The 13,938-nt window shown below is 36.9% G+C and overlaps 1 protein-coding gene across 2 annotated transcripts in view; it reads right to left on the bottom strand.

Moving 5' to 3' along the window:
- Positions 1 to 866: 866 nt before the first annotated feature.
- Positions 867 to 13,938, bottom strand: part of CENPI (centromere protein I) — a 66,425-nt gene continuing 53,353 nt past the window's right edge. For both annotated transcript variants that reach the window (XM_036932813.2, XM_036932814.2), the window contains exons 20-21: positions 1,975 to 2,016; positions 867 to 1,279 (exon numbers count right to left, since the gene is read on the bottom strand). In XM_036932813.2, the coding sequence (XP_036788708.1) occupies positions 1,178 to 1,279; positions 1,975 to 2,016 (144 nt within the window). In that variant the 3' untranslated portion in view covers positions 867 to 1,177. The remainder of the gene's footprint in view (positions 1,280 to 1,974; positions 2,017 to 13,938) is intronic.

The raw sequence follows: 13,938 nt of genomic DNA, 5'->3' as shown, positions 1-13,938 counted from the left end.
GGCGTTCCCTAGACACCTTATTTAAAGTAGCAACCCTCTCAATATTATGTCCCTATTCCTTGCTTTTTCTTTATAGCACCTCATATTATATATTTATTTACATTTTTACCATCTGTCTTCTCCAGTGAAATATAACAAATTCCACAAAAGCAGTACTTTGTATTGGTCACAGCTGTTTAACCAGCACATGGAAGAATATCTAGCACACAGTAAGCTCAATAAATATGTATTGAATAAAAAAATGAATGAATGAATGAATGGCATTCTAGTCTGAATGCATTCAAATAATAACATAGCTGTTTTGCTCTAAAAAAAAATCACAAAAATACCCTTAAAAACAAAAGTAAATTCAGCTTAATTTCTCTCAAATGAGGTGAATTTTATTAAAGGGGAGTTATTCAGCAAGATATTCTAGCTATTATAAAAAGTTTTAAAAGCTTCAGAATTATCCCTGAAAAAAAGGCCGCAGTTAGTTTATTTGGGCCTAAATACTTAAAAATGGAATATATACATATATACACATACACACACACCAAATAGAGCAAATCAAACTGACATAAATAGAAATGTCTTGATTATCCCACAATTCTCCCCACTTTCTTCCCTCATCAAATTGCTACCGGTGAAAGCCCAAGAAGCTACTCATCACTTAGAGCCAGCTTTTAGAGCTAAAAATGCTATATCCTATTCACTTGTACTGCTGCTATTGTTCACATTAAGAAAAACAGCAATATCCACAGAGGTTTCACAGAGGCAAAGGAGCATTTTGAATGAGGATGTCTGTGGCTTAACTGCCTGTGTATATTGCCTGCTCTCTTCCATCAATGCAGCTTATAGTTCCCACAAGAATGTGAAAAATCCCACCACATAATGGATGTATTTCTTCATGTATAATTTGGTAGAAGGTGGAGTCTGATGATGAAGTCATTTTTCACTAGTGGGCTCAAGAATCTAGATCCTGAAAAAATACAATTAGGTATACGGAGGCTCTCCAGAGTCATGGATAGAAGGCCAGTCCAGGCCCTCCCCAAAGATGGCAGTCTATTGGTTAAAAGAATATGGAAACAAAAGTTGAGCTGCTTGGCCTTTCCAGCAATGAGTAGGGAATTTAGGCTGGTATGCTGTTAGTTTCTATCAATATTCATTTAATGTTGATCATGTTGCTTATACCCTCAGGTCAGGGGACAGGAGAACGATGAATATTACTTCTTATGAAAAGTTTCAGGCCTTGTAACCCCTCTGAAAATAAATAGTCCAAATACCAGTTCCATTTCTTTCCCTGCAGGCACAAAAAAGGGAAAGTTACTGATTGACTATTCACTACATTTATTCTCTTCTTCCTCTTCTTTGCCTAGGAAAAGTTCCCAGTATTCTAGATACACATACCAAGAGTCAGCTCCAAGGGCACAGGTTCACAACTGTAACTCAGTCACTAAGTATCATTCAAACCAGAAAGTACCCAAAGTTTAAGGGCTAAACATTCCTTTTATTATATTGCCAAAAAATTTAGCTGTTTAAATGAACAAGTACTATGAAATGTAAATGGGTCATCGTTCCCATACTCTAGGAATTTAACACCTAAAATGAATAACAAAGAAGCAGACATTATTATATTACTGACTGTTTGGGTATGTACACAGCAGAGTTTTTATAATGAGACAACTGTCTGGTTTTGTTAAATCAGCCTCATTACAGTCATACTTTCAATACATGCAACTATGCCACAAAATGAGATGATGCACAGGCACAACAGCAAGAGTCAAACTATGAATAGTTATATCTTAGAGAAGACTGTAGAGGGTATATGCCAATAAATTCACATGAAAGTCACTGTAATGAATCTAGGAGGAAACAGTTCACTTGACTTTGTGGAGGCAGCAGACTTCAGACTTGAGAAAAAGTAAAGCTATAAATTCTTTTGATGATATGAAGTTGTGTGGAATTCCTGAACATGATGAAAATAAATTTATTTACCTGAATAGAGTTCATGTTTACTGTCCTTTCTTCTGGACATTCCTTAGAAAACAAGAACAAAAAAAGGAAGTGGGGGAGATATGGAGACAGAAATACTTGGTTAGCAAAATTACCAGAAAATTAAGATGACTCTTCACTGTCTGATTCATTTGTTACATTCTATTCCTCCCATCACTCTAAGATTCCTTTTGAATAAGCACCTGCTATAACCTTCCATATTCCTCCCTAGAAGTACAAAGAGAAGGAAAATAAAATCACAGTAAATAAAGTAAGAAACATTTTGCTAATCTATAGCCTCATTTTTAAAATTCTGTACTCAGCTACTGGAGATGGAAGATGTTAGAGAAGGCTTTATCTGAGAATATGATACCCAAACTGAGTCTTGAAGAGTGATGAAGTCTATCTAGTGAGGCAGACAGTGTACATAGTAGACTTCTGTGAAACTGTAATTCTTTATGAAAACTCAGACCTAGGTGATCCCATTTATTCTCTGGTTTTAAATATTACCTATTGTACTTTATTACTTTTAACAAACAACATTTTTAATATATCACCAAGATAAAACTCTGCCTATTAAAGTATGCATAGCTCAATGACTTTTTAACACTTAAAGTTTTTTACTTTATGAAAGAGTTTTAGATGTAGGCAGATTTTGATCATATATCATCTTTATAAACGTGAAATGGTAAATATAAGCAAAATTAAGTGTGAAATTATTTCTAAAACTCCACATTCAGAGTTCAAATCTTGTGAATTACTTTTGTAACTCAACAGTCGTAGATATCTATGTCTTCTTCACCCGGTATCATCCTCTGTGCCAGACTGTTGATGATGCAGCACTTCTTAAAAAGAACTAAAAGCTACTGGTGCTGCTGGGGTCCCAATTACATAGACCTAACCTACTCTTGGCTCCTGCTTTAAGGGAAAGTCCGTAACATGTATGGTTCACAATTCCCTTCCCCTTTCTCCAAGTCATTTGGCTGCATGGATTTAGAACAGTGCTCCAGTCCCATCTCCAAATTTTTCTCCCCAGGCTGCTGACAACCATTCTGCAAGGTCTGGTTCTGACAACCTGTCTGTGCCCACTCAAACACAGCAAATGACAGCCATTTCATGATTACCACCTGGCTGACATCAATCACAAGATACATCCTGATCTCTGGTAAGTTAAAAAGTGAAAAAAATGTATGTTTTTGGCACTGATGAAATACAGTCCACGCTGATAAATTCTATATTTACTTCTCTAGCTCCAACCTCTCCCGTGAGCTCCAATCCTCTATTTCAAACCACCTTATACTTCTTGGATGTCTTACAGGCAACTCAAACTTAAGTAGGCCAAAACAGGACTTGATTCTCAACTTGCCCTCCTGAAAATCCAAAATAACCTCCCCTGTTCTTTCATCATTATTTCTCTAAGAAATGGAATCACCATCAACCCAGTTACTTAATTCAGAAACCTCAAAAGTCCTTTTCATTTCTCATTCTCCCTTCTAATCAAGCTATCAAGACCTGTTTGTTCTATCTCTGCAATATATCTCAAATCAGTCCACTTCTATCCATCTCCACTATTACTACATGTACACAAATCATTATCACTGCCTCTGTTTAGACTCTGTTAATAGCTTCCTAACTGGCACCCCTGCTTCCACTCGGGCCTCCTCTTATAACTCTACCCTTCTTGAAAAAGCCAAAGTGATCTCTATTAAACATCAGTTCAGACCATACTACAAGCCTGCTTAAAACTTTCAATTGTTTCCCATTGTACTCCTAACAGACCTGTAAGATAGATGGCCCCTGCATCTCTCCAACCTTATTTCATTCCATTCTCCCTCTTGTTCCTTAAGTTCTAAGCCACACTAGCTTCCTTTTTCCCTTGAACCCTTTGAGCCCTTGTACTGTTCCTACTGCATGGAACACTCTTCCTTCAGCCATTCCTAGGCTGGCTTATTCTCATCTTTTAGAAGAAATCTCAGATCAAATGACACTTCCCCAAAAAGGCATTCCTTAAACACACATCCCTGACAACTCCCCAGTTACTTTCTCTCTCACCCCACAGTTTATGTCCTTCATAGCATTTCTCAAAATTTTAAATTATCATGTCTACTTATTTCATTACCTGTTTATTTGTCTGATTATAATATAAACACTATTTGGGCAGAGATGGTATCTATCTTCTTAAGCACTACATTCTCATTGCTAGAAGTATAGTGGACACCAAATAAATAGTTGTTGGATGAATAAACAAAACATCCAGTTAATGATTCAAAGGTAGTTTATGATAAGAAAACCTAGAGCTTCAGAATTTCCTGAAATGTAGGCTCTACAAATGTTAAAAATATTTCAACTCATTAACTGAGCTGAGCTCTTTGATACTAAGAACTGATTGGACAAATTAAATTCACTAAAATTATGTTTTCTTAAATTGGCTACTGGAAATATTTACAATGTGATAATTCAGTAAAATAAAATTGTCAGAATTAAACAATACTACCATGGCATCAGAGGTTATTTTTACCATCTCAAAGGTAAGATTCTTAGGGGGCAGTTAGTTGGTGATGGGGGACTCAAAAGGCACTCTTTGAAAAGAAAGATTGACATTAAAGCCTAGAATTTTCAGAACCATATAGAAACATCATCAGTTACAAAAATGGCAGCTCCACATTTGGCCAAATGTGCTCTGTGCCACTAGAACAATACCTTCCAGCTAGAGCCAACCTTCCTTAAACACTTAAAATCAATTTTCTGATTTAAAAGAATATCTCAATTCCTGATCCTCCGAAACAAGTTTGCTTACCTATGTTCAAGGTAATGATATTTACTACTTTAGAAACTGAGTCTTATAACAAAGATGCACGCATGTGCGTGCACGCATACACACACACACACACACACAGTCTAGAAGAAAAAATAAATAACTGACTTATGAAAATATCAATTCTATTCTATGATTCATTACATGCATTTCCAAATAAGAACTGGATGAAACTATGTTGACAGGGTATAGAGAAACAGACCCCGATTAATAGTTAGTGGTAACGTAAACTGGTATAACTTCTACTGAAAGCAGTTTAACAATATCTAACAAAATTAAAAAGATAAACCCTTTAAAAGCAATTCACTTGGAGCAATTTTATCCAACAGACACATTTGCATATGTATGCAATGATGTATATTAGTTCAAGAATATTCCTTACAGTATGATTTCATGACAAGATTAGAAACAACGTAAATGCTCAACTTATGTTAGAGCCATACAGAGGAATACTATGAGGACATCAAAAAAGAACAGGCAGGCCTTTATATTTACAAGTGAAACAAAAGCCAAGATATTAAGTCAAAAAATTAAGAGGTAGAAAAGTATGTATAATGTATGGAGTTGAAAAAGATCATTTACAAAGAAATATATAGTATGTCTCCGGAAGTATATTCAAGAAACTTAGTGGTTGCTTTACAATAAAAGGTATCCATATGGACTTCTACTTGCAGGGTGAGATCATGAGGAGTTCTGTAGACCCACTCTCCAGCAAAATGAACACAGCTGACAAAAACTGCTTTAAAAAACCCAGCATTTAAAGTAACTGAAAATTGTCCTAAGGTCATATAGCAAATATGAAAATATTTATTCAAGAAAATCTACTAAAATTCCATGAGAACGTACAGTTATCTGTGGCATGTGAGCCATGATCTGCTCCTTCCTAGTGAATGTGGCAGAGGGCTCTGCAAATAACCCAAGAAAATGGGCAAAGGACTTGAACAGACATTTCTCCAAAGAAGATGTAAAGACGGCCAATGAGAACATGAAAAGATACTAATAAAAGGAATTAAAGTTTAATAAATAAATGGGAAGACATCTCATGTTCATGGACTGGAAGAATTATTATTGTTAAAATGTCCATATTAGTCAAAGCAATGTAATTCAACACAATCCCTATCAAAATCTCAATGGTATTCTCTACAGAAGTAGGAAAAAAAATCATAAAATTTATATGGAATCACAAAAGAACCCAAATAGTCAAAGAAATTTTAAGCAAGAAGAACAAAACTAGAGGCTAATTATGCTTCCTGATTTCAAAACACACAACAAAGCCACAGTAATTGAAACAGTATGGTACTGGTATAAAAACAGATACATAAATCCATGGAACAGAACAGAGGGCTCAGAAATATACTGATGTGGATACGGTCAACTGATCTTTGACAAGGGTGCCCAGAATATACAATTGGGAAAAGACAGTCTCTTCAATAAATGGTGCTGGGAAAACTGGGTATCTGCATGCAAAAGAATGAAACTGGATCCCTACCTTACACCACTCACAAAAATTAACTCAAAATACATTAAAGACTTAAACATAAGACCTAAAACCATAACACTCCAAAAGGAAAATAGAGAAAAGGCTTCTAGATATTGGCTCTGACAATGATTCTTAGATATGACCCTAAAAGCACAAACAAAAAAAGTGAAAGTAGACAAGTGGGATAATATCAAACTAAAAAGGTTCAGTAAACGAAAAAAAATCAAGAAAATGAAAAGGCAGCCATACTTAATGGAGAAAATATTTGCAAACCATGTATGTGATAAAGGGTTAATATCCAGAATAAATAAGGAACACTACAACTCAACAGTAAAAAAAGAGATAAAAAAATGGGCAAGGGAACTAAAGAGACATTTCTCTAAAGAATACATGCAAATATTGTTCCATTTGGATTGGTCACAATTCTTTCAATATTCTTTCATTCCTAGGGATCCTTTTTTCTCTCTGTGCCTTGAAAGGGTATCTCGCTGCAACCCTCCTTACCCCAGAACGACTCAGGAGACACGGGCTCACACAAGAGATTTTATTATCTGAAAGAGAAAATGGCTGCCTCCAGAGAGAGTGAACAGCAGCTCATGGGTGGGGAAGCATGTTTTTAAGGACTAGGGATAGGGTGCGTGCTGCATTGGTGATTGGATCTTAAGGGATGGGCGACCATCTGGTCATTGGTGACTGGATCTTAAGGGGTGGGTGACCATCTGGTCGGTGGTGATTGAATCTTAAGGGGTGGGGGTCTTAGCGTGCCAGAATTTGCCTTCATTTCCATCTTTTTCTTTTCTTAATTGGGCCTCTGGGGAACTGGGTGTAGAATCTGATTCTCTAGCTACTTCCTGCTGGAAGGAGGCGCAGACTCTGGGGTTAGCAAGGCCATTGTTGTAGAGTTGGGGAAGGGTGGGCATCCTGAGATGATTCGTGATGTCATCTAGCTGGTTTCATTATTCTTTGTGAGAAGGCCTTGATAGCCCTGGATGAGTATCTGATTGACAGTATGGTTAGAAATTTTCAAAATTTGATTTTGAATAAATTTTTCAAATAGGTTAATGAAGCAGGGAAGGAAAAGGAGAATAATAATAATAAAGGTAATAGGGGCTAGGAGGGGCAGGTGCCAAGTGAAGGGGTAAGGGAACGGATTGTTAGGGAAGCTTTCTAGGAGTTTGGAGGCTTGTTCATGGAGGTGTTTTGCACCATCCCGGACGAGACCGGATTTGTTGTGTAGAAGCAGCATTGTTCTTGGAGTAGGGCACATATGCCGCCTTACACAGCAGTATGGAGGTCCTGTTTGGGTTGTAGAATAGATTACTGGAGGATTTTTAGTCTGTGGAGTTGAAGGTGTAAGTGGCCCCATTGGGATGGAAGAGAATCGTGAAGAATGCATTTTTGAGGTCAAGGACGGAGAAGTAAGTAGAAGAGGTGGGGATAGCGGATAACAAAGTATAGGGGTTAGGGACTACTGGATGGATTGGAATAACAGCTGCACTGATAATTCTTAAATCTTGAACTAGCATATAAGAACCATTAGGTTTTTGATAGCCAGTATCAGGGTGTTGTAAGGGGAACTGGCTGGTCTCAAAAGGCCCTTTCGTAGAAGGGGTATTGAGATTGTGAGTGGAAGGAGGTAGGGTCTTTGAGTTTGATGGTTACGGATGGTCAGGTGGCGATAGAGGAAGTAGAGGTGTCCAGACTGTGGGGTTTACTTGGAAAGGGGGTAAGGGAAAAGGGGAAGGAGGTGGGTCTGAAATGGTTTGGAGAGCAAGTAGAAAAGGGAACAAAGGTGAGTGGGGTTGAGGCGTAGGCCAAAGGTAAAGGAGATAGGAGCCCCTAGCTTGGATAAAAGGTCTCTTCTCATAAGAGGAACCGGACAATGGGGAATCACTAAAAAGGAATGAGAGAGAGTAATGCCCTAAAAGAGGCAGTGAAGCATGGGAGTTTGTAAAGGTTAATTAAGTGTGCCCTCTACCCCGACTATAGATCCAATTGAAAAAGAAAATTACAGACCGATATCCATGATGAACATAGATGCAAAAATACCCAAGAAAATATTTGCAAAATGAATTCAAAAATACATCAAGAGGATCATAGACAATGATCAAGCGGGATTCATCTCAGGGATGCAAGGACGGTACAACATTCGAAAATCCATCAACATCATCCACCACATCAACAAATAGAAGGACAAAAACCACATAATCATCTCTACAGATGCTGAAAAAGCATTTGACAAAATTCAGCATCCATTCATGATAAAAACTCTCAACAAAACAGGTACAGAGATTAAGTACCTCAATATAATAAAGGCCATATATGACAAACCCACAGGCAAAATCATACTTGACAGCAAGAAGCTGAAAGGTTTTCCTCTAAGATCGGGAACAAGCCCGTGATGCCCACTCTCCCCACTGTTATTCAACATAGTACTGGAGGTCCTAGCCACGGCAATCAGGCAAAACAAAGAAATACAAGGCATCCAGATTGGTAAAGAAGAAGTTAAACTGTCACAATATGCAGATGACATGACATTGTACATAAAAAATCCTAAAGACTCCACTCCTAAACTACTAGACTATCTGAATTCAGCAAAGTTGCAGGATACAAAATTAATACACACAAATCTGTTGCTTTCCTATACACTAACAATGAACCAACAGAAAAAGAAAGAAGGAAAACAACTCCATTCACAATTGCATCAAAAACAATAAAATACCTAGGAATAAACCTAACCAAGGAAGTGAAAGACCTATACCCTGAAAACTACAAGACATTCTTTAAGAGAAATTAAAGAGGACACTAACAAATGTAAACTCATCCCATTCTCCTGGGAAGGATCAATATTGTCAAAATGGCCATCCTGCCTAAAGCAATCTACAGATTCAATGCAATCCCTATCAAAATACCAAAAGCATTCTTCAATGAACTGGAGTAAATATTTCTAAAATTCATATGGAACCACAAAAGACCCTGAATAGCCAAAGCAATCTTGAGAAGAATAAAGCAGGGGGGATCTCGTTTCCCAACTTGAACCTCTACTACAAAGCCACAGTAATGAAGAAAATTTGGTACTGGCACAAGAACAGAGCCACAGACCAGTGGAACAGAACAGAGAGTCCAGATATTAACCCAAACATACATGGTCAATTAATATACAATAAAGGAGCCATAGACATGCAATGGGGAAATGACAGCCCCGTCAACAGCTGGTTGGCAAAACTGGACAGCTACATGCAAGAGAATGAAACTGGATTATTGTCTAACCCCATACACAAAAGTCAAATCAAAATGGATCAAAGACCTGAATGTAAGTCATGAAACCATAAAACTCTTAGAAGAAAACATAGGCAAAATCTCTTGAATATAAACATGAGCAACTTTTTCCAGAACGCATCCCTTAGGGCAAGGGAAACAAAATAAAAAATGAACAAATGGGACTACATCATACTAAAAAGCTTCTGTACAGCAAAGGACACCATCAGCAGAACATAAAGGCATCCTACAGTATAGGAGAATATATTTGTAAATGACATATCTGACAAGGGGTTAACATCCAAAATATATAAAGAACTTACATGCCTCAACACCCAAAAAGCAAATAACCCAATTAACAAATTGGGCAGAGCATATGAAGAGACAGTTCTCCAAAGAAGAAATTCAGATGGCTAACAGACACATGAAAAGATACTCATCACTAATCATCAGGGAAATGCAAATTAAAACCACAATGAGATATCACCTCACACCAGTAAGGATGGCCAGCATCAAAGAGACTAAGAACAACAAATGCTGGCGAGGATGTGGAGAAAGGGGAACCCTCCTACACTGCTGGTGGGAATGTAAACTAGTTCAACCATTGTGGAAAGCAATATGGAGGTTCCTCAGAACACTAAAAATAGAAATACCATTTGACCCAGGAATCCCACTCCTTGGAATTTACCCAGAGAATACAACCTCTCAGATTCAAAAAGACATATGCACCCCTATGTTTATCACAGCACTTTTTACAATAGCCAAAATATGGATGCAACCTAAGTGTCCATCAGTAGATTAATGGATAAAGAAGATGCGGTACATACACACAATGAAATACTATTCAGCCATAAGAAAGAAACAAATCCTACCATTTGCAACAACATGGATGGAGCTGGAGGACATTATGCTCAGTGAAATAAGCCAGGCAGAGAAAGACAAGTGCCAAATGATTTCCCTCATTTGTGCAGTACAACAATGAAGCAAAACTGAAGGAACAAAATAGCAGCCGACTCAGAAACTCCAAGATGGAACTAGTGGTTACCAAAGGGGAGGGGTGTGGGAGGGTGGGTGGGGAGAGAGGAGAAGGGGATTGAGGGGTATTATGTTTAGTACACATGGTGTGGGGGATCATGGGGGAAAACAGTGTAGCACAGAGAAGGCAAATAGTGAATCTGTGGCATCTTACTACACTGATGGACGGACAGTGGCTGCATTGTAGTATCGGTGGGGACTTGATAATATGGGTAAATGTAGTAACCACATTGTTTTTTCATGTGAAACCTTCATAAGAGTGCATATCAATGATACCTTAATAAAGAAAATAAATACTAAAAAAAAAGAATACATGTAAATGGCCAAGAGATGTATGAAAGGTGCTCAACATCACTAATCAAGATAAATGCAAGTCAAAACCACAATGAGATACAACTTTACACCTATTAAGATGACTTTTATAAAAGAAAATAACAAATGTTGGAGCAGATATGGAGAAAAGCAATCCTTGTACACTATTGGGAATGTAAATTGCTCCAATTGCTATGGAAAACAGTATGGAGGTTCCTCAAAAAATTAAAAATAGAGCTACCATATGATCCAGCAATTCCACTTCTGGGTATATATACAAATGAAATGAAATTAGGATCTTGAAGAGGTATCTTCACTGCCATGTTCACTGCAGCATTACTCACAATAGCCAAGACAATTAACAGATAAATGGATAAAGAAAATGTGATATATACATATAATGGAATATTATGCAGTCTTTAAAAAGAAGGAAATCCTGATATGACAATATGAATGAATCTGGAGGAAATTATGCTAAGCGAAATAAGCCAAATGCAGAAGGACAAATACTACATAATACCATTTATATGATGACTAAAATAATCAAGCTAATAGAAGCAATGTGTAGAATGGTAGTTGCCAGAGGCTGAGGGGAGGGAGGGAAAGGGGAGGCATTAAAAAATAAAAGCACAAGTGATAAAAGATAAAGTTCATGAATTAGAGCTCATCAAAATTAAAAACTTTTGTCCTTCAGAAGATACTAAAGAGACAACCCACATAATAGAAACCTATTAAAAATCATGTCTGATAAGTGATTTGAATCTAGAATATAGAAATGACTCTTATAAGTCAATCGCACTAAGATAAATAACCAAATATAAAAATGGGCAAAGGATCTGAATAGACATTTCTCCAAAGAAAATACACAAATGAGAATAAACACATGAAAAGATGCTGAATATCAATAGCTATCAGGGAAATGCAAATGAAAACCACAATGAGATACTACTTCACATCCTCTAGGATGGCCAGAATAAAAAAAAACAGGTAATAACAAATCTTGGGGAATATATGGAGAAATTGGAACCCTCACACACTTCTGTTGGGAATGTAAAATGCTACAGCTACTCTGGCCAACAGTCTGGAAGTTCCTCCAGTAGTTAAACAGAGGTGGCATAATAAGGATTCCCACCCTTAAGTATAATTAATACCCAAGAGAAATGAAAATATATGTCCACACAAACCATGTATATAAATATTTACAGAAGCATCATTCATAATAGCCAAGAAGTGGAAATAACCCAAATGCCCATCAACTGATGAATCGATAAGCAAAATGTAGTGTACCTATACAAAGGAATATTACTTGAAAGTAAAAACAAATGAAGTACTAATACATGCTGACTTGGGTAAACCTTGAAAACATGTTAAGTGAAAAAAGCCAGTCACAAAAAACACATATTGTATGGGTTTGTTTTTTTTCTGTTGTTGTTTTTCTTTTTTTTATATATGGGCTCGTTTTTATGAATTTCCAGAATAAGCAAATCTACATATCAGATGAGTGTTTGCCTAGGACTGGGGAATGGGGAGACTGTGGAGTGATGGCTTAGGGGTATGGGGCTTCTTTTTGGGGTAACAAAAATATTCTAAAATAGATTGTGGTGATGGATGCACAACTCTGTGAATATACTAACAACTATTAAACTGTATCCTTTAAATGGGTAGATTGTATTATATTTGAGTTATATCTTAATAAAGCTGTTTAAAAAAGGAAGAGACAAATTTTTTAAAAGTGCCCATATCTTATCCAGGTATATAATGAAACATTTGCAGTAAAATTGTAGAATATTTGGTGTTTGCTTCAAAATAATTGGGTGAGAGGAGGCTGTAAAACTGGGTGGGAGAAGAGACCACTGAGTGATGGGATGGGGGTTCATTCTACTATTTCTACTTTTGTATGTTTTAAATTTACAAAATAAAGTTTTTTTTATTAAGGTATCATTGATATACACTCTTATGAAGGTTTCACAGAAAAAATAATGCGGTTACTACATTCACCCATATTATCGAGTCCCCCCCAAACCCCATGGCAGTCACTGTCCATCAGTGTAGTAAGATGCCACAGAGTCACTACTTGTCTTCTCTGTGCTACACTGTCTTCCCCGTGACCTCCCTCACACCATGTGTACTAATCACAACATCCTTTATTCCCCTTCTCCTTCCCTCCCCACCCTCCCTCCCCCACCCCTCCCCTTTGGTAATCACTAGTCCTTTCTACAAAATAAAGTTTTGTAAAAAAAAAAAAAAGTAACAAAGAGTTTAGGTTATGGTGAGTAATGCCAAAATCTTAAACCACAATATAGAAGATGACAGACAGCTAAACCTAATTCTCAAAGTCACTCTTGGCTTGAGAGAACTTTCCAATTCAGAGGAATCAGCTGCAAAACCAAGCTGCACTTCCATAGCCTCAAAAGGCTAAGATGACTAAAGTCAAAGCATAGGATAGGTCAAAAGTGGGAACTCTTATAAACCAACCCTCACATTAAACTAGAAACACAAAGGGCTATGCCTTCAGGGAAAGAGTTCACCAGAAGTAAGTTAGCCTTCTCACAGGCTTGCAGTCTGTCCACGATGGTCCAGGGAATCTCAGGCATAGAATTTGGATTAGGGTAGTCCCAAACAAAGAGCTCCCCTAGGTACTTGTGAGATACAATTGAAAGTTTTCTCTGCTGAAGATATCATTCTAATCTTCTGATTCTTTCTACAAATAATATTGCAGGTATCTAGCTTATGATCAAAGATAACCAGACACACAAAGAAGACAAAGAGGAGAAGCAATGGAGGAGATGAGGATGGAGGTGAGATTTCTACAGCTTAGTATTTGGAATCATGTAAACGTTTTACATAATCTAAAAATTAAATTAAATAAAAAAGAAAAAGCAATCTCTAAAGCACAAAAGCAAAGTGAAACAAATGTACCTAACTGTATATGAAATACTGTTATGTGCACTGTACATTTTTAGTAAGATTTAGTCCAGGGGCCAAAAAACTATTTCAAATTTCACCCAGTAGTCTCATTATTAGTAGTAATATTAATACTATTAATTTAAAATGAGTTTTATATATT

This window comes from Manis pentadactyla, chromosome X (genome assembly GCF_030020395.1).
Source record: "Manis pentadactyla isolate mManPen7 chromosome X, mManPen7.hap1, whole genome shotgun sequence".
NCBI lineage: Eukaryota > Metazoa > Chordata > Mammalia > Pholidota > Manidae > Manis > Manis pentadactyla.
The sequence above is the reverse complement of the archived record's forward strand: the minus strand, read 5'-3'. Positions and strand labels throughout refer to the sequence as shown.